Here is a 19823-nt window from a genome sequence, read left to right on the forward strand (position 1 = left end):
GTGCTTTGGTGTCCCCTCATTTGCATCCGCAGTTAACATTAGTTTCGTACTACTCGCCTTCCTTCCTTAATCATAGGCCAGTTTACTACATAAAGTTTTCTCAGAGAATCGTTCAACAAATCATGGAATAGTCTGCAAGGAAACTCCCTCATTTTTCCTGCCTTTACATCAATAGCATACGAAGAATGTTTATATTCTCATTTAACTCACAGTGAGACTTTGTAATATCTAAATTTATTTCAGTTCTGACTTACGCTGCGTTGTGCATAAATATTAATTAATGACGAGCAGTCGAAAGCGGTAAATATGCAAATTAGTCTAGCCAAAACGACTCTAGCCTAATTCATGACTGTTTTGTACAGAAACTGAATTATGAAATTGATTTTGGAAGGAAGCCAGATTCGCTTTTCTCTGAGGAGCGGTTTACAAATCGTGACGCATTCCGTTAGGATACTTTCTCTTCTCTTTTGCTGCACACCAATAGTATTGAAAGAATGAGTTTGCATTCTTATTTAAACCCTAATGGGGCTTTGTAATGTATGTGTATGTGTGTGTGTCCCAGCATCTCTTGACAATTGGTGTTGGTATTTTTATGTTCCTGTAAACTAGCGGTTCGACAATAGAGACCCGATAGAATAAGCACCGGACTTTAAAAACGTACTGGGGTCGATTCAGTCGACTAACATTCTTCAAGGCGATATCCCAGCATAACTGCATGACTGATACAATACCCCCCCCCCCCCCCCCCCCAAACACACATTGAAGGTTGGTGCTTGATATTTTTTATTTCATAATTGACAATTCTTTCACTAACTCCATGGTGGCTACTTAAATATTGTATTTATAGACATGTATGCCAACCATGATCTCGTCATGCATGCTACGCAATGTAAATTACTTAGTAGCTCAGGGAATTGTTTCATCAGAACCGTTTATAAAAACAGTACAGAAAATAATCGGCCGTCTCGCTTAAATAAGAAACATTTAGCATTAATCAGAATGGGTGGAGATAAAATTTTAAATGTTGTCAAGAAGAAAAGAAAAAGAAGCATGTCATTTATATCTATTATTACAAGATTGGAATCTTTATCTCTCCTAACAGTTGGATAGATTGCTTAGCCGTAATCGTCGGTAATCTTGACGTTTCTGCTTTCTGAGTTCACGTCGCACCGAGGTCAGTGTTGGCTTTCATCTGTTCGGGGTTCATAAATTTAATACCATAATTATATTGGTGTCGCTTCTCCTCATTCTCTCCTTCTACTTTTCTCTTGAGTTTCCCTTTCTGAAATAAATACGGTGTGATCTGACCAGCGGGAGGATGGAGTTGGTCGGGCCTGAAAATACACAAGATACGCCGTATGCGACGTCTTAAGCCCTAGAACTTTTCCTCGAGTTGGTGGTCTAAGAATCGTTAGCATGCTGGACGAAATGCTTTGTGGTATTTCGCCTGTCGCTACGTTCTGAGTTCAATTTCCGCCAAGGTCGATTTTTGCCTATAATCCTTTCGGGATCGATAAATTAAGTACTGGTGAAACACTGAGGTCGATGTAATCGACTATCCCCCTCCCCCAAATTTCAGGCCTTGTGCCTATATTTGAAAGGATTATTATATTATACATGTCATACCACGTGATTTATATCAATCGCTACGTAGGTGTTGACTGTAATTTGTGAAGTATGAGAATGAACAAAGCGTGTCAAGCACAACGTATAAAGATAGGAAAGAGATTAAAAGTTGGAGAGAAAGTGTTGGACGAGAGAGAAGTTGGGAAGAAAAGAAGGAGCGACTGAAATATCAGACAGGGTCGGATTATATTATAGAGAAAGAGATGAAGAAGTCTACCGAGAATGAGCGAAGGAGATCGTTTTGTAATAAGGGAGGAGAATATAAGGAGGGTATAAGGAAAGATTGTGCGAATATTTTATAATATATATTTTTATACTTAGTCTTACATCTGGCAGATATTTTAAGCCTGAAGCTAAGACTAGAATATGAAATGTATTGTAGACAAACATAATTAAAAATACTTTGGTATGTTTTGTAGGAATTGATGTAGTTTTGGGAAGAAAGGAAAAAGGAAGGAGATACAGATAGATAGATGGATAGAGATAGAGAGAGAAAGAGAGTGGGAAGAGTGGGGGATGAGGGATGGGAGAGATGAGTGACACAGTCAGACAAATGAATTAAGTGTGAAAGTGGCAAGGAAAGTGTGTGTGTGTGTGTCTGTGTGCGAGAGAGAGAGTGAGTGAGGCAAATGCCGAAAGTTGAGAATGTGTGAGAAAGGCAGGAAAGAAAGAAGAGACCGTGTCCACAAATCAGTTTCGATTTTAGATTCTTTAAGCTGCTGATGTTCTAGAGCAGTGGTTCCCAAAGTAGGTGGTACCACCCCACTAAGGGCGGTGGAAAGATCCAGGGGTCGTTGAAGAAAAATGGGGCGATAATGGGGTAACCAAAACGGGGCAATGGATGCAAAAAAAAAAACAAGCAAAATAAAGGGTTAATTAAGTTAAGTTTTACTTGTGAAATACTGTTTTGAATTTTCTGCAGAAAATGGTCTATGTCTGTGATGTTGAGCGGTTGGGGTGGGGGTGGGGGCAGCAGGAATGTGGCCTTAGAACCAAGGGGACGACAGCCAGAAAATAGTTTGGGAACCACTGTTCTAGAGAACTGTATGAAGGCTACAACTCTCCACTTAGGACTCACCCCCACTTTCTCCCCAAGTCTTAAACTTCATATCTAACTAATGTAGTTAACAGGGAAACACTCTACTGAGTTCCTGCCCGGAAGTCTAGTGAAACAAATACATCTCTCTCTCTCTCACACACACACACACACACACACACACACACACACACACACACACACACACTCCTTCAGTTAGGAAACGACTTTCTTAAGTGTAGAAGAGCGGAAAATTACTTTTATACTTTTATTCTTTTATTTGTTTCAGTCATTTGACTGCGGCCATGCTGGAGCACCGCTCTTAGTCGAACAAATCGACCCCAGGACTTATTCTTTGTAAGCCTAGTACTATTTATATAACATTTAAATACAAAGAAACGGGGAGAAAAGAGAGAAAAGAAAAGAAAGAAGTGGAGTAAAGCTGGAGAAGTTGGAGAGGGAAGGGTTGATGGGTCAAATACCCCAAAACAGATGGCGTGCTCAGCCGAGTCCCGCGGTAATGACTGTGATGGCGTTGCCGCGAAGAACGGCCAGCGGCACTCGCTGCAACAGTCATTCCACTTCGCGGTGTTCCCTTTTCCGACGGACTGCCGCTATTTCTATTTTTGAGAGGAAATCGGTAGTACGGGGTCCTAGAACTCCTGACGTCTCGACGGCAACCGGCACAAACTGATAGTGGTTGGCCAGGCCCCTGTGTTTATTGATCTTTCTCTCCTCCGCAATATCTTGCTTTATGACTAATGTAACTATTTTACCACATTCAACGCCATACGTTGATGGAATATTGTCGCCGATAAACAGTATCGAAAAGAGGAGGCTGTAAAAGGTAGATTTTACGCAGAGCAATATATAAAGAGACATGATATAGAATGAATTATATGGGAGGTGAAACCGGAAAAGATGGACTTGGGAAAGGAGTTGTTAGCAAAAGGTATTTCGGGAAAATACGAGAGGAATCGAAGAGGAAGCATAATTGATCAACATATCAAAGTAGGTAAAATACGGTTGTATTTCGATCTAAAATTTATATTTTTATAACTTTTTATCTTTTTCTTGTTTCAGTCATTAGACTGCGGCCGTGCTGGGGCACGCCTTGAAGAATCGACCTCATTACTTATTTTCTTTATAAGCTTGGTACTTATTCTATCAGTGTCTTTTGCTGAATCGGTAGGTTACGGGAACGTAAACACATCAACACCGATTGTCAGGCGGTGGTGGGGTACAGACACAGATACACACACACACACACATGATAAACTTCTTTCGGTTTCCCATTACCAAATCCACTCACAAGGCTTTAGTTGGCCCATGGGTATAGTAGAAGGCACTTGCCCAGGGTGCCACGCCGTAGGACTGAACCTGGGAAACAGCCTTCATATCACAAAGATTTTCTTGGTGTGTGTGCATGTACATGCTCTAGAAGATTCCTTAAGATCTCTTTGGCAGCCTTGATTTTGATATTTGATCTCTTAACTGTATTTATCCGTTTTGTTTTGGAGTGACTTTTTGATGTGAAGAGAAAAAGGGTTAAAAGAAAAGTGAAGGAAGAAGAGAGAGAGGGGGGGGGGAGATAAATAGCGAGAGAGAGAGAGAGAGAGAGAGAGAGAGAGAGAGAGAGAGAGAGCGGTTGGACAGGCGAGTGCAAGGTTTCAGCGAATAGTTTAATGAAACAGCAGCTCTAGTCAACTTTCATGGTATAAATACAAACAGCTTCCCACAGAGAGGAAATCAATCTGAATGACATTTCATTAGTAATTGGGGGAAAAGACACGCCATGTAGTTGATTGCTTGTTTTAGTGTAGTCGGAATGGAGGCGTAACATTTCAATAATAGTAACATTGTATTTACTAATGTATGAAGAAAGTATTTTATCTAAGAGGTTATGTATGCGCTATCTGTACATATGTAAACTTAATCACAAGGAAAGTTCTGCAAATGTAATGAGTAACTGCTGAACGCTTCACTGATCTTTAACAAATCTCGCTTATCTCTCGGTCTTTGAAGAAAACGATGTCTTTTAAGAACCGCTTCCTATTTATACATACATGCATTATATATGCATAGATGTCTAAGGGTGCAGATGGCAGAACCGATAGTATAACGAGCAACAGGCAGAAAGATCGGTCATTCGTATCCTGCCACTGATGTTTCTACGTTGAGTATAGCCTAGAACAGGGGTTTTCAAACTTTTTGACTTGCGGACCCCTTTATTTTTCAGGCTTTACCTTAGGGACCGACCCCCTTATAAACGCTTATGAAATTTATACATAAATATTTGCTTAAAATAACATTTTTACATTCATTTATTTAACAGTATTTAACAAATAGGTTTATTGTCAATTAAAAGATTTCGATTAAAAAACATATATAGAATCAAATTGCCCATAAAAAGTATTTGCTATCCACGGACCCCCTGTATTGTCTTTGCGGACCCCTGTGGTCCGGGGACCACAGTTTGAAAACCCCTGGCCTAGAAAACTGAAGATTTTCCAGTAAATATGAACCAGAAGTCTTTGTAAGTAAGGGCAGCACAGAAAAATTGACAAGACCTTGTGGTGTCGATTTCTACTGTTTGAGAGCCTACATCAGTATATTCTAATCTTACGACGTGTGTGTCAGCGGTGATTTCCGATAGAATTTGAGAAAAAAAAAAATTCTTTTTTCCAATACCACCTCTTAAAAAACTTAGCTATAAGCGACAATCCATATGTGACACTCCGATTATGGGATTGTTAAAGAAATTAAACATTTTGACATGACAGATTAAAATGTTTCGCCGGAAGCCTGGTAGTAAAAACAAATGTAGTTATCGTAAGGAAAGAGGGGAAAATAAAACGTTACGGGCTCAGGTACTTCAAAAGAGAGTTATGTGTATTGCAGACAAGGTTACTTTTAAGCTGCGCACTTACGCATGCGCGCACATATTTTACACCCAACACACAAAAATAAATATGTACTAAATAAAACGTAGGAGTAGGCGTAGGAGTGGCTGTGTGGTAAGTAGCTTGCTTACCAACCACATGGTTCCGGGTTCAGTCCCACTGCGTGGCACCTTGGGCAAGTGTCTTCTACTATAGCCTCGGGCCGACCAAAGCCTTGTGAGTGGATTTGGTAGACGGAAACTGAAAGAAGCCTGTCGTATATATATATATGTATGTGTGTATGTGTTTGTGTGTCTGTGTTTGTCCCCCCCAACATCGCTTGACAACCGATGCTGGTGTGTTTATGTCCCCGTAACTTAGCGGTTCGGCAAAAGTGACCGATAGAATAAGTACTAGGCTTCTAAAGAATAAGTCCTGGGGTCGATTTGCTCGACTAAAGGTGGTGCTCCAGCATAGCCACATTCAAAAGACTGAAACAAGTAAAAGAGTAAAAGAGAGTAATAATAATAATAGGTGCTCCAGCATGGCCACAGTCAAAGGACTGAAACAAGTAAGAGAGTAAGAGAGTATATATAGCCTAATTTGTGTTCATCCACCTTACTGTCACCTTATCATCTTGATTTGGATTTCTCTTTCTATCATAACCATTCACGATACTATGATCTTTGCCCTGGATGAAGAAGTTGGAATTTAAGTTACAATTCATTTGTTTTTTATAAGCTCATTTAACTCTCGCCTACTGAATGCATAAATATACGTGTGTGTGTGTGTGTGATTAACGTCTTCCCTCTGTAATTTTGCCATTAACTAAGCGGTTTTCAAAACAAACGTTACGGCCACTTAAAATATTATAATTTTTATTTGCGTTGTTATGTTTAGCATCGTATTTTAACCTTCATTGAGCAAACCTGTGATCAAAGGCTCTCCAGCCATGATCATCCCAACTCCTTCTTTTCTTTTTTCGACATTCTGTATATCTAGGACTACATTATCCAATGTGTCCTACTTTTCTTAAGACAATAGGGTGAAATTTGAGGGAGATTTGGTAGGCATTTCTAGTAAGTTGAGAGACTATTCAGAAATTTCCTAGTTGGATTATAAAATCTCTAATAGTCAAGTCTGTACTAGAGAATATCACTGAATGATGAATCGAACAATATACTGTAACATACACTCCAGCTCTCACAAACACAGATCGTGTTCAGTTCAACAGTCCAAAGCCCATACGTACAGAGCCATGCCTACAAAGCCCGCACATTACAAAGCCCATACGTACAAAGCCATGCCTACAAAGCCCGCACATTACAAAGCCCATACGTACAAAGCCATACCGAGACGGATCGAGAGTAAGGCATATCTCATCTATAATCAATATTCCTTCTAATTAGGGCGGCGAGCTGGCAGAAACGTTAGTACGCCGGACGGAATGCTTAGCGGTATTTCGTCTGTCTATGGTCTGAGTTCAAATTCCGCCGAGGTCCATTCACATAGTAGTTTCCATTTTTCCCGCAACATTTCCTCATAATCGCTTGTCTTTCGATCCTGGCATTAGGCAGAACTAGTTTGTTCCTTGTTGCTACTTTGGAGAGGGCGGTGTTCAGTTGATGGTAGAATTTGTCCTTAACATCATCATTGGCGTCTCATTTGGGCATAGAAGCGTCGACAAGTAATGAAAGTTTCAACGTAGAATGGTATACGGAAAATCATGAATATGTCGTTAATTGCTCTTGGTGTGAGTTGATACTTCATCATCTGTTTTTGCTTTAGCAACAAAATCGACTCATTGAACTTGGCGTTCCTCTTTTCCTCCCATTTCTAAAAGATAGTGTAATCTGAAACAGATTTTAAATTCTCTTAACTGTTAGGGTCTATTTAAAGCAGCGACATCAATCTTCAGCCTTGTTAGTTCGTAAATCATTCAAGTGATGTTCTTTTCTATGTTCAAGCTTGTTGTCATTATCCTTCGAATTAAACTGAGTTCTGACGTTCAATATTTTAATCACCATTTAAGTAGGATGAGCGATATACACCTTGATGTCTAGACTGCAATGAGAGTGGCTCACTTGAATGCAGTTACCCAGAAAGGCTCACAAATGACTTTCGATATTTAGATCACACTTTCTAGGGCTTTCCACATTCGAAGTAAACAATAGTGATCCTAAATAGACTAGCCCAAATACAGATGTGGTATCGGATTTCTAAGTATTTTCATAGAACCCAACTATATAATTATTTATTCAGAACATTTCCCCACGAAGTAGTTACTCCTCGACCAAATTGTTTTTGTTTTTTTTACATAACATTTTTAATACCTTTGAATATCTTTTTCAGTCTTTTCGACTTTTATGAATCTATATCGGTTTCATATTTATGTTTGATAAAATTTCGATTACAGTGAAATTGGTTACATAGGCTCACATTTGAACTCTCGCATTCTATTTTGAGAATTTATAAACTCGTCATAAGGTATATTTCGCTTTGTCATTTATCCCAAGGATAATTGTGCTGACCAGTGACCAATAGCACTCCAGCGATAACCATCTTGTCTAATTTTCAAATGTACAATAGCTAAAGTTGCATTATCCAATGTATTCTTTAAAATGGTAGTATATGATTTAATCTGCAAACGATCAATCCTCTCTTTGCTAGTTGCATTTTCCGTTGAATGCGCATGTCAAGGGAAGTAATTCACATATAAATTACTTCCCTTTAGCAATACAACAATTACTTCCCTTTATTAATACAAAATTGTTCCAGAGCATTTATATATTTGCTTATTATGCTAATTTCTTGGTAGATCAAGAACAAGGTGATTGAATAATATCCATAGTCTCAGTTGGTCGCGCTCGAGAATCCAGCCAGAAAGTCTAATGACGGCGGTTGCTTCTGACAAGACTCTATGGCAAAGGTGTCTGAGAACTCTACTCCCGTGACTCTACCAAGAATAGCGTGCGGAAATGGACGGATGGTATTGACCAAATAAAAAAAGCTCTTTGCAGTTGTTTTCAGTAACTTTTTCTTTTGCTACACTATATTTTCAAATTTCACTCTGAAATGAGGAAGTGTCTGTACGCATGTAGAGTCTACTGTCTCAGTCATTCACCTCTCTCGACAAAGACTCCCAATTACTCTGTCTCAAGGCCTCCTTCTGCCACTCCGATTACATTTGCTTTTTCTACGCTGCCCGAACTCCAATCACCAACTATATTTGTTTCTGCAACGAGCAAATCTATCTCATTATCATTTCCTGTGACATCAATGCTCACAGCTGATGCCGTTGATGCAGAAACCAAAGCTTTCGCAGTACTCAATTCTCTACATCACCTACAATCATCTCCAGCATGCAATTACTCATAACACTTGAGCTCTTTCTCATCTTGAAACTCCAACTTCTACCAAACCAGCGCTAATCACATCGTTCAATCGCTGCTTTATCGTGGTTACCTATCACACATTCTATACGAATGTTCTACGTCTCCTCCATCTTTTCTTTCACTACTATACTAGCCTCTGCTCTTCGGGTGTAGCTGATTTTCTGCCACACTCACTCGGGCGTTTCGTTTTAGTCATCAGGCTGTGGCCATGCTGAGGCATTGCTTTGAAGGGTTTAGTTCAATAATCGACTTCGGCACTCATTTTTAAAAGTCTAGTGGTTATTCTATTAGCCTCTTCTACCGAACTACTAGGTTACGGGGACGTAAACATATATATATATATATTGTTATTATTATTTTTTTAAAGTTTGATTCGTCTCCATGTAACTTAAAAGCTTCAGATAACTTTCGTCCCACAAATATACACATGCACACACCAACTGAACAGCTACACACAACACACACACGTTAGTCTCACCCATATACACACGTCCATACATATACACACACGACCCCTCCTTCAGACACACCATTCTCATATACACACGAGCTTCCGCACCTGAGTTCGTTGGGGGTCACTTTTATGACTATTATTATCTCCCTTCCATTCAATTTCTTTATTCCAGTCATCTCACCATGTTGGACCATTGAATTCTGCACATTTTTCTGTTTTTTTTTTCATTCTGTCTCCATTTTTTCCTTCTCTTAATCCTTTCTGTCAAAGAGCATATAGGCTGGAAACGTAAAAGATTTTTCCAATTTTCCTGAGCATTAAACTAATACACCTACTTGTTCCTACATCTGTCTTCAACTTGTTTTCTATAAATTTGAACTATATATATGTTTGTGTGTACCCTTGTCTAAATATCATGTGATGGCTGCAAGCGAGCATTACTCTCATACAAACAAGTTTGTTCCCAGTCTTCTGTGAAAAACGTCTAGCTTTGGGAAAATATTACCTTGTATGGCAACAGGTGAGGATTGATGACAGGAGGGTCAGCTACTCCTAGAAAAATCAGCCTCAATAAATTCCGTCTGACCCTAGAAAATTCTGCCTCAACAAATTCTATCTGGACCATGCAAGTATGGAAGAGTGGATGTATGTAAAGGACTGTAATTCATTACCACTAGGTATTTTATCACATGCTCTAATAATTCCTGTCATGATTATATTGCCTCACTTTTGCCTCGTTCTTACTTTACTGACTGAAGAAGGAAGAAAGTCAAAGTCATGAGGATGGGATTTGAACTTAGAACATAAATAGATCTAACTTAATAATACAAAAGATCATATCCAATGCTCTACCAATTTTACCAAGTTCTAAGGTGGTGAGTTGGTAGAATTGTTATCATGCTAGACAAAATGCATCGGGGAATTTCTTTTAGCTCTTTATGTCCTGAATTCAAATACAGCCAAGGGTGTTCTTTTTTCCTTTCATCCTTTCAGGGTTGATAAAATAAGTACCATTTTAGAACAGGGCTCAATGTAATCAACTATTCCCTCCCCTCAAAACTGCTGGCCTTGTTCTAAAATTAGAAAGAAAAATTTAACCATATTCTTGCAGAAAATGGCTCTTCTTTCTAATATACAGGGTACAGCAGAAGTAATGCCCTTTTTGCATTTAATAACTTTTATAGTATATATAGTTTATATATACAATATATAGATTATATACTATAGTATATAGTTTAAGTAATTTTTTTACTGAAGACAAATTTATTGCATTACTTAAAGAAACAAATAATAAACTAATGAAAAAAACTGAAGAAGTTTTAGGAAATAAAAAAGAAGCTCAATTAGAAACTAGAAAACTCAAATACAAAAGGGCGTTACTTCAGCCACATCCTGTATAAATAGCAAGCTGATCAGCTCATTTGTGTTATAAGGGTTAATGTACAATAAAATGATATTGTAGAGTATGGCCTGTTTGAAGAGAAAACAGGCAGAATATTTGGGCTGGATATGGCTGGTTTAAATGCTAAATGGTTAGAACTTTCTAAAGGGAGGAATGAAAAAATCCCAGAAACCTCCTATAAAACAGAAAGCAAAGATTTTCATTTTAGAAAAATTTTATACCAATATCAGTATTTTAACAATTATATATACATGTAAAATGCTGCTAGCAATGGGTGTACACTTATTCTATATCTCTGGAAAAAAAAAAAGAAAAAAAAAAGAAACTTCCAAAAGAAATGATATGAAAGTACAGTCTTGGCTGCAAAGACTGCATAATATATTAATTACTCAGCTGAATTGAATTGAGTTTTCTAGGTAGTTTTCTCAACAGAAAAAAATATATGTGCATGGGTGTGTATGCACATATATATATATATATATATATATATATTACGGAGATGTACTTGCATAGCAAGTGACCTGATCTGAGATCGTGTGCTGGAACGAAAACAATATACATACATATATATATATATATATATATATATATATATATATATACATATATATATACACACTCACCACACATACATTTGTTTGCTCCATGGAATTATAATGATGTATGTATTAGATAAATAAAACACATACAAGCCAGCCATACTTATAGATACATACATTCCCATCTATATAGAGGCACATATTTGTTCATGCAGTTATTCTCCTAGCATTAATAACATTGGGGTTTGTGCTTGCGCGTGTGTGTTTGTGTGTATTAATGTAAGTAGTCTACATGTATATTTAGCACCCTTTGTTCGTTTATTTCAAGAAGTATCTAACACTGAGAATGCTAGATATTAGCAAAGTTGGAACATTCCCCCATCACCAGCATCATCATCTCAACTATCATTTCATTCTCCTAAATAATCATGTCTTCTTGCAGATGTCCTTTATTTTTGCCACTGCTTGCTTTGCTGCCTCCAATATTTTCCGACCTTCGTCTGTCAGAAGTTTCTCTGCCAGTTCAATGCCAACATTCCTGGCTGCCTTAAGTCTACCTGATGAAATGTTTGGTGCCACAATGTGTGTGTAGTCTGCCTCACCAAGGTCATCCTGCAACAGAATTTAAGAAATTGTATCAGAAAATGTTATTATTATTATTGTTGGAGTAATTTTAAAATTATCATCCCACTAACGATATAAAAAAAGAGTGCATTTTGTACCAAACAAGAGAGAGAGAGAGAGAGACAATATATTAGCTTACCTTTTTCAATGGAGGCTCTTCATCTCCTGGAAGCTGTACTTCTGCTACATCTATGATACATTCTGAGCCATCTTTACTGAAGATGCCAGCTTTAATAGTCAACTGGAATGAGAAGAAAACCCCAGAAAACTTATAGATTCTGACAAGAATAACTCATGAATTATTTAAAATCTACACTGAATTTTTCCTTCTTTCAAATGTTAGATAGATTTGTCCAACCTATGCCAGCATGGAAAATGGACATTAAATGATGATGATGATTGTAATCTATTGAAACTAAAATGAAACAACCTGTTTGTGCAAGCCATCAGTTTGTGCCGAGTCACCAACATGGTCCAAGCAAACAATTTGAGAGAGGTCACCAATTTAAGCCACATTACAATTTAGGTTAGGTCACAAGATCTCTCATTTGAACCAAGTATCAAACTTGGGCCAGGCAACTAGTTGAACTAGATTGTATTCTTTATTGAAGAATATTACATAAACACCATCAACATATTGCTTTAGAGGTGAATGAAACTGCTTCCTTAACCACATTTTAATATTAGAGCAATTTCAGAGGAGGGGTTAAGTCGATTACATCTACCCTAGTGCTCAACTGATACTCATTTTATCAACTCTGAAAAAACAAAAGGTGGATTTGAACTGAGAATGTAAAGACAGATGAAATGCCACTAAGCATTTTGTCAAGCATGCTAATTATTCTGTCGTTCACAACCCTAAACCACTTTTCAATATTATCTTCTAATAGACAATGAGCAGATAGAATCGTTAGCATGCTGGGCAAAATGCTTAGCAGTATTTCGTCTGTCTCTACGTTCTGACTTCAAATTCTGTTGAGCTTGACTTTGTCTTTCATGCTTTTTGGGGTGGGGGTGGGGTCAATAAAATAAGTGTCAGTTGAGTACTAGAGTCGATGTAATTGATTTTCCCACTTCCTTGAAATTGCTGGCCTTGTGCCAAAATTTGAAACCAATATTGTCTTCTAATGTTGAAACCAGAAGACTGCATGCATATTTTTTACAGACTAGTCTAATGGTTTCATGCTATACAATTCTGAGATCAAACCCTGCCAGAGTTAACTTTACTTTTCATTTTTTTTGGAAGCCACAAAATAAAACCATCTTCAAAGGTTCTGCTTGAAAAATGTATTTTCCATACTTCAATACTTGGAGAAACAAATGTTTTTAATGTCCACTTTTCCCTGCGGACATGGATCAGACAAAATTCACTGATACAAATTTTCTATGGCCAGATGCCCAGCTGAATGGATAAGGCATTGGACTACCAGTTCCTGGATCCTGAGTTCAAACTTTGTAGTGTCTCTGGGCAGGAAAGTTGGAGAACACTTTATTTTCAATGTCCCAGTTGTGTGGCACATAGAATAATAGCAACTACCCAAAGGACAATACAACACTCTTTGGTTTATGAAAGTGCTTTCAGTTTTATTAACAAACATACACAGTTACTGAGTCAAGCAGTTCCAGTGAAAGAATACACTGACATACACTAACATACAATTGTATCTTCTCCAACAAACAGTCATGAACACACTCTGATGTAATGACACACATCTCTATCTACTTCCATCAGCTCACCCTGATGTAATGATATACACTCATACCTACCACCATGAAATCTCAAACAACTTACCATGTTGTTCTCAATGGTAGTTTTGGTACCGATGGGAACACTGCAACCACCTTCCTATTGATAAATAAATAAAAAGAAGGCTGTACTTTAAAAAAAAACTTCTTTGACCCAAGTTAGGCATCTTGTCATTAATAATCTAGTGTTTGGAATATAAATTAACGTGAAATTTTAAAGGAAGGTTTGTATTTAGATTTCTTTAAAACAAGGGGACAGTTTGGAGTAGGTTGGTATAAAAAGGGTCCCAGGAGAATTGATCTGGATTCAACATAATTGTTGTTCAGTATGACACTTAGGTTCATACCATCTTTTTTGTCAAAAATTTGATCTGACTCCTTGTTCCAGGGAAAGCTAAGGGATCCTTGTCAAGAGATGAACCTTTTGCTTGTATTGCTTCCAACACACTGACCTGCATAATAATGATGTGGTGTGAATGGAAACTAGATGAAGGAGTAAATAAATGATGTGCATGTTTGTGCATATCTGTTTGCGTGTGTATGTGTAATGTCTGTGGAAGATCTTGTGGCAGAGGAAGATATGGAGAGAAATGGTTATGTTAGATATGATGCTGTTGAGCCTCACACATATTAAGAGAAGCAAGTGAAATAAAGGGCTACATGCTGTATTGCAGACATATCACATTTGTGTCAGACTGGAAACTGGATGCTAAAATGATGGTAGCAATGACCATACACACAAATACAACAATATCATTTTTATAGAAAGGGAAAACATATATAAAAGGGATACCATTTTCTTCAGCAATGTCCTTTCTGCAACACACTGTAGAACTGTTTCTTCATCATTGATGGAGGCTAAAGTCTGTCGCATCTTTTCATCATCACGGCGACATTCCACACAAATGGCTCCTTGGCTAACAGCATACATACATTCATCTTCCTCTAATACCTGGTGAAATATATAAAAACATTTGTGTCCAGAAAACAACTGATATTTCGTTTCATTTTAATGTCTACTTTTTCATGAATTGAATGGAGTTTACTGAAGCAGATTTTCTATGTCTAAATGCCTTTCTTGTTTTTGAGCAAAATAATATTTCCCCATGGCCTAACAGGTTTCCACAAAATAATGGAAATGAATAATATTACATTCATCTACAACTGTCATGCAAAGTCAAGATACAAGCGCATGCACACACACATACAATGAGCTTCAATCTCTGAAGCCCACTCACAAGGCTTTGGTCAGCCCAGGGCTATGTTAAAAGACACTTGCACAAGGTGCCACACAAAGTGACTAAATATGGACCTTGTGGCTGGGAAACAAACTTTTTAATCATACAGCCTTGATTATTGTGAAAAGAAAAAAAAAAATTTAATCAAAGTAAAAATGACATTATACCAATGTCAAAGCATGAAATGTTAAATTGTTGGTGTGAACAGCAAAAGTGTGAAAAGAAGTCTCTTTACCTTTGTTATTCGATGAGACATATTCATCCTCTCTAATCCAGCAACTGCAAGAATCATGGCATTATATGTGTTGTTTTCATCTAGTTTTTTAAACCTTGTATTCAGGTTACCTCTCTAGGAAACATAGTTAAGGAAACACACTATATGTTTATAAATAATTAACTGTCCTGCGTTGGGCAGGGTGATAAATACTTTGATTACCTAATTGGGGTGACCATCAGTAGTCACCTAGCTGGTGTAACAAACACTGACCATCTACCTAGGGTGACCAACAATGACTACTGAGCTAGGGCAGCAAACATCAACCACCTAGCTAGAGTGACTACCTACCTAAAATAAGTACCTTTGACACCCAAGCAAGGGTTCCTTGAAGTTAGAGTGCATGGACAGGTCTAGGTTGTATTGGTTTGCTAACAACCACTGCTGAATCTGAAGGAAGTACAACTGTTGTGCAAGAACTGACACTACTTTACATGTCTCTACTGCTACTACTTGTAGGAGTCTTCAATCACGTATGGACACAGAAGATAGCAGAACAAAATGCTATAGGCTTGGACTTATACCACTTCACTGAATATCAAGTAAAGTAACAGAACAGAAGCTACAGGGTTCAACTGATACTTCTCTACTTGGATTAACAAAAGAACACAACAGAAGCTAAAGCCATGGGCTACAACACTGCACTCCACAAAACCACTACATATTGAGTCAACAAGGCAGCTTCTACATGGTCAGTAGACCTGCAAGAAAAGCAGCTAATTCTCCCAAAAATCACTTCCCTCTGTCTTCAGAATGGAAGACCACATTAGGTATTGAAATCCAGATGGTACTGTAATGTTTTGATAAGCTCTGACCATAGTTCTTCTTGTTCAAAGTTTATCTGAGGCTAAACAATATCAAGTAAAAGCATGAGCCTCTATGCGGTCACCATGACTGCAAGAAATAGCAGCCAAAATTGAGAGTCAAAGTAAAATTTACTGTAGTCTTAGATATACTATGGTCACAAGTGAAACAGCTTTGATCACAGATTCTCTTCTAGCAAATTAAAAACACACTAAATAAGGATGGCTACGATACAATATATCTAGAAAAAAAAAAAAGAGTGGGATGATCACGACTGATATGTATTTGGTTGGAGGTCTACTTGATCAATTATGACACAGAGCCAAAAAAAAAAACAACACAATAAAACAAAGACAACAAATAAATAAAACAATAAATAACACAAGGATACAATACTTTCAAAGACTAAGTGTGGATATTTACGCTTGAGCTGGGCAATTCTCCGTAGTGAACTGGTACCTATGACACTGTAATATAATAACAGACTTTAACATGAGTTAACAAATTGGTGAAAGAAAAAAATGAGAGGACATTTACACTGACCCAGACTACAAGAAATAGCAGAGAAATATTCCTTACTATCTTAGAAAAAACAAAATTATCACATGTTTTATATTCAAACTGGTCAGATTCAGCCTTCACTCCTACTATACAATGTCATTCTAAAAATATACTATCACATCATTGACATCAAATCTCAAAGCTATGGGATAATACATGATTAATTCAAACCAATTTGAATAAGTAAGCAATATGTTTGACAGAGTAATCTGAATGATAAAGGGTTAAAAACAGAAAAATGATTGAGTGATTGGTAGAAGCAGTCTTAACCAATGAACATTATATACAAACTGGTAGTAAAAGTATTTGTAAATGGAAAAGATGAGAGTTGACAAGAAAATGTACCTTCCAGGAGGTAGCAATGCCAGATCCTTGCAATCTGAAGAGCGGTGCATAACAAGGGCATCATAAGGACTGTCTCGTCTAAAAAACAAAAAAGAAATCAAATGAATTTGGCAGGGATTACAATGAAATGGTAATTAAGTGTACAATCAGAACAAAAACATACATTAGTTGTATATTAAAGATACTTAATAAATTCATTTAAAAAATGATTTATTATATAAAACACATATTTGAAAAAAAAAAATAATCATATGACATCTTTTATTGTAATTCAAGTTTGTATAGTTGACAACAAAATTCATGTAGTTGTAAAATACGTATACCACTAAAATGGCTGGCCTTGTGCCAAAATTTGAAACTACTGTTTTCTTTTTGTTTAGAGATCAGCATATGTAGAGAATAGTTTCTATTCAAGTTTCTCCAACGTCTGGAGCATATAAGATGTTGAACTACTGGTTTAAAGACCCATCATCACCACTGAAAAACTGCTTCCACATCAACTCACAAAGGCACAATCTAACCAACTATAAATAGGCTCCATGGGGGTGAAGTACTGGTCATCACACTTGAACAGTGATAATAGAAGGACTTGAATTATGGGGCCACATTATTAGAGCTTGAAAAAAATAAATGAAATACTCATCACTGCCAGTGAGTTGTACTGCCATGAAATCATGTAGTGCCCACTTACAATATAATGGACAGAGATCACTGACACTGGACAATGGTAGTTACAGGATATGAACTGTTGATTGGTTGGTAGTTCTAAGAATTATTCACTTAACCAACTGTATCTCTTGTATTGCGTTATACTGCAATACAACAAAACAATATATTGTGCAATACAGGCGTGGCTGTGTGGTAAGGAGTTTACTTCCCAACCACATGGTTCTGGGTTCAGTCTCACTGCATGGCACTTTGGGCAAGTGTCTGCAATGACAGCCCTGGGCTAACCAAAGTCTTGTGAGTGGAATTGGAAGACAAAGATTGAAAGAAGCCTGTTGTACATGTGTGTTATTGTCTCCTTGCCTGGAAAGTTACATATGAGTGTCACTGTAATGTAAACAGTGTTCTCCATGTCCAATCTTCCATGGAAATTCGTTTGGTCATGGAGATATATTACCTTTCTTGAAAACAGGAGACAGTTGGCAACAGGAAGGGCACCTGACCATAGAAAAATCTGCATCAACAAATTCTGTCTGACTCATGTAAGCAGGGAAATATGAGTGTTAAAACAATGTAAGCGTGAAGATGATGATTTCAGTAGTACAGTACAGTATAGAAATCTACATTACAGAATACTATACTGTACTACACAACAATACACCATGTACTACACTACACAGTAAATTACTATAATAACCCAAAAGCGTCAGACTTCAATATTTCATGTAACTTAAGGGCAGTGAGCAGCCAGAATCATTAGCGCACAGGGCAAAATGCTTAGCAGCATTTCATCCATCTTTATGTTCTGTGTTCTGCTGAGGTCAACTTGCCTTTCATCTTTTCAGAGATGATAAAATAAGTATCGGTAGATCACTCGAGTTGATCTAATTAATCTACACTTGCCTCGAAATTGCTGGCCTTGCGCCAAAACTAAAAAAAATATTTCATGTAACTAGCATGGAGAACGAATGTTCAAAGATGATGATGATGATATACAGTACTATACAACAATACGCAATGTACTATACGTACACAGCAAATTACTATAATAACCCAAAGGCATCACTTCAATATTTCATGTAACTATCATTTCATAAAACTTTACAATAACAAAGAACTCACTTCAGGATAGCAGCCACAACAAACCGATCATCAAGACAAGTAGGAAGGTCCTTTAATGAATGAACAAGAAAATCAACATCTCCGTTTAATAAAGCATCTTCGAGTTCCTTGGTGAAAAGGTTCTTGGAATCTATCTGGAGTTGGAGAAAATTGTTAGTTAATGATTATGGAGAGGAACGCAAAGGAAAGAACAAGCGGAATAGAATAGACAAGAATAAAAGGGAAAACACTAGATTATAATGTGATGAAATACAAATGTGGTGAGTGTATACATGCTCACCAACAGAATAAAATTATAATTGTGGAGTATGTATAACAGAATAGAAATATATAAAATAGTGGCATGTGTATCATCATCATCATCATCATCGTTTAACGTCCGCTTTCCATGCTAGCATGGGTTGGATGATTTGACTGAGGACTGGTGAAACCAGATGGCTACACCAGGCTCCAATCTGATTTGGCAGAGTTTCTACAGCTGGATGCCCTTCCTAACGCCAACCGCTCCGAGAGTGTACTGGGTGCTTTTACGTGCCACCGGCACGAAGGCCAATCAGGTGGTACTGGCAATGGCCACGCTCAAAATGGTGTAGATATATATATATAGATATTCATATATATATATATAGATAGATATTCATATATATATATATATATATAGATAGATATTCATATATATATATATATATATATATATATAGATAGATATTCATATATATATATATATATATAGATAGATATTCATATATATATATATATATATATAGATAGATAGATATTCATATATATATATATATATATATATAGATAGATAGATATTCATATATATATATATATATATATATAGATAGATATTCATATATATATATATATATATAGATAGATATTCATATATATATATATATATATAGATAGATATTCATATATATATATATATATATATAGATAGATATTCATATATATATATATATATATATAGATAGATATTCATATATATATATATATATATATATAGATAGATATTCATATATATATATATATATATATATAGATAGATATTCATATATATATATATATATATATAGATATTATCTATATATATATATATA

At 36.7% G+C, this 19823-nt stretch overlaps 1 protein-coding gene and 1 long non-coding RNA gene across 2 annotated transcripts in view; one reads left to right on the forward strand and one right to left on the reverse strand.

The window, feature by feature from the left end:
• Nucleotides 1-2688: 2688 nt before the first annotated feature.
• LOC149131611 (uncharacterized) lies at nucleotides 2689-8563 on the forward strand. The gene is made up of 2 exons (XR_016237524.1): nucleotides 2689-3673; nucleotides 8363-8563. It is a non-coding gene; the product is annotated as an uncharacterized LOC149131611 (long non-coding RNA).
• A 2092-nt stretch (nucleotides 8564-10655) lies between these two features.
• The window catches only part of LOC106880242 (porphobilinogen deaminase), a 19591-nt gene continuing 10423 nt past the window's right edge, over nucleotides 10656-19823 (reverse strand). Inside the window, exons 3-10 of the mRNA XM_089338160.1 lie at nucleotides 18715-18848; nucleotides 16927-17004; nucleotides 16412-16487; nucleotides 15178-15291; nucleotides 14498-14656; nucleotides 13751-13804; nucleotides 12098-12199; nucleotides 10656-11946 (exon numbers count right to left, since the gene is read on the reverse strand). Of these exons, the coding sequence (XP_089194286.1) occupies nucleotides 11761-11946; nucleotides 12098-12199; nucleotides 13751-13804; nucleotides 14498-14656; nucleotides 15178-15291; nucleotides 16412-16487; nucleotides 16927-17004; nucleotides 18715-18848 (903 nt within the window). The 3' untranslated portion in view covers nucleotides 10656-11760. The remainder of the gene's footprint in view (nucleotides 11947-12097; nucleotides 12200-13750; nucleotides 13805-14497; nucleotides 14657-15177; nucleotides 15292-16411; nucleotides 16488-16926; nucleotides 17005-18714; nucleotides 18849-19823) is intronic.

Source organism: Octopus bimaculoides, chromosome 20 (genome assembly GCF_046866305.1).
Source record: "Octopus bimaculoides isolate indiv1 chromosome 20, ASM4686630v1, whole genome shotgun sequence".
Lineage (NCBI taxonomy): Eukaryota > Metazoa > Mollusca > Cephalopoda > Octopoda > Octopodidae > Octopus > Octopus bimaculoides.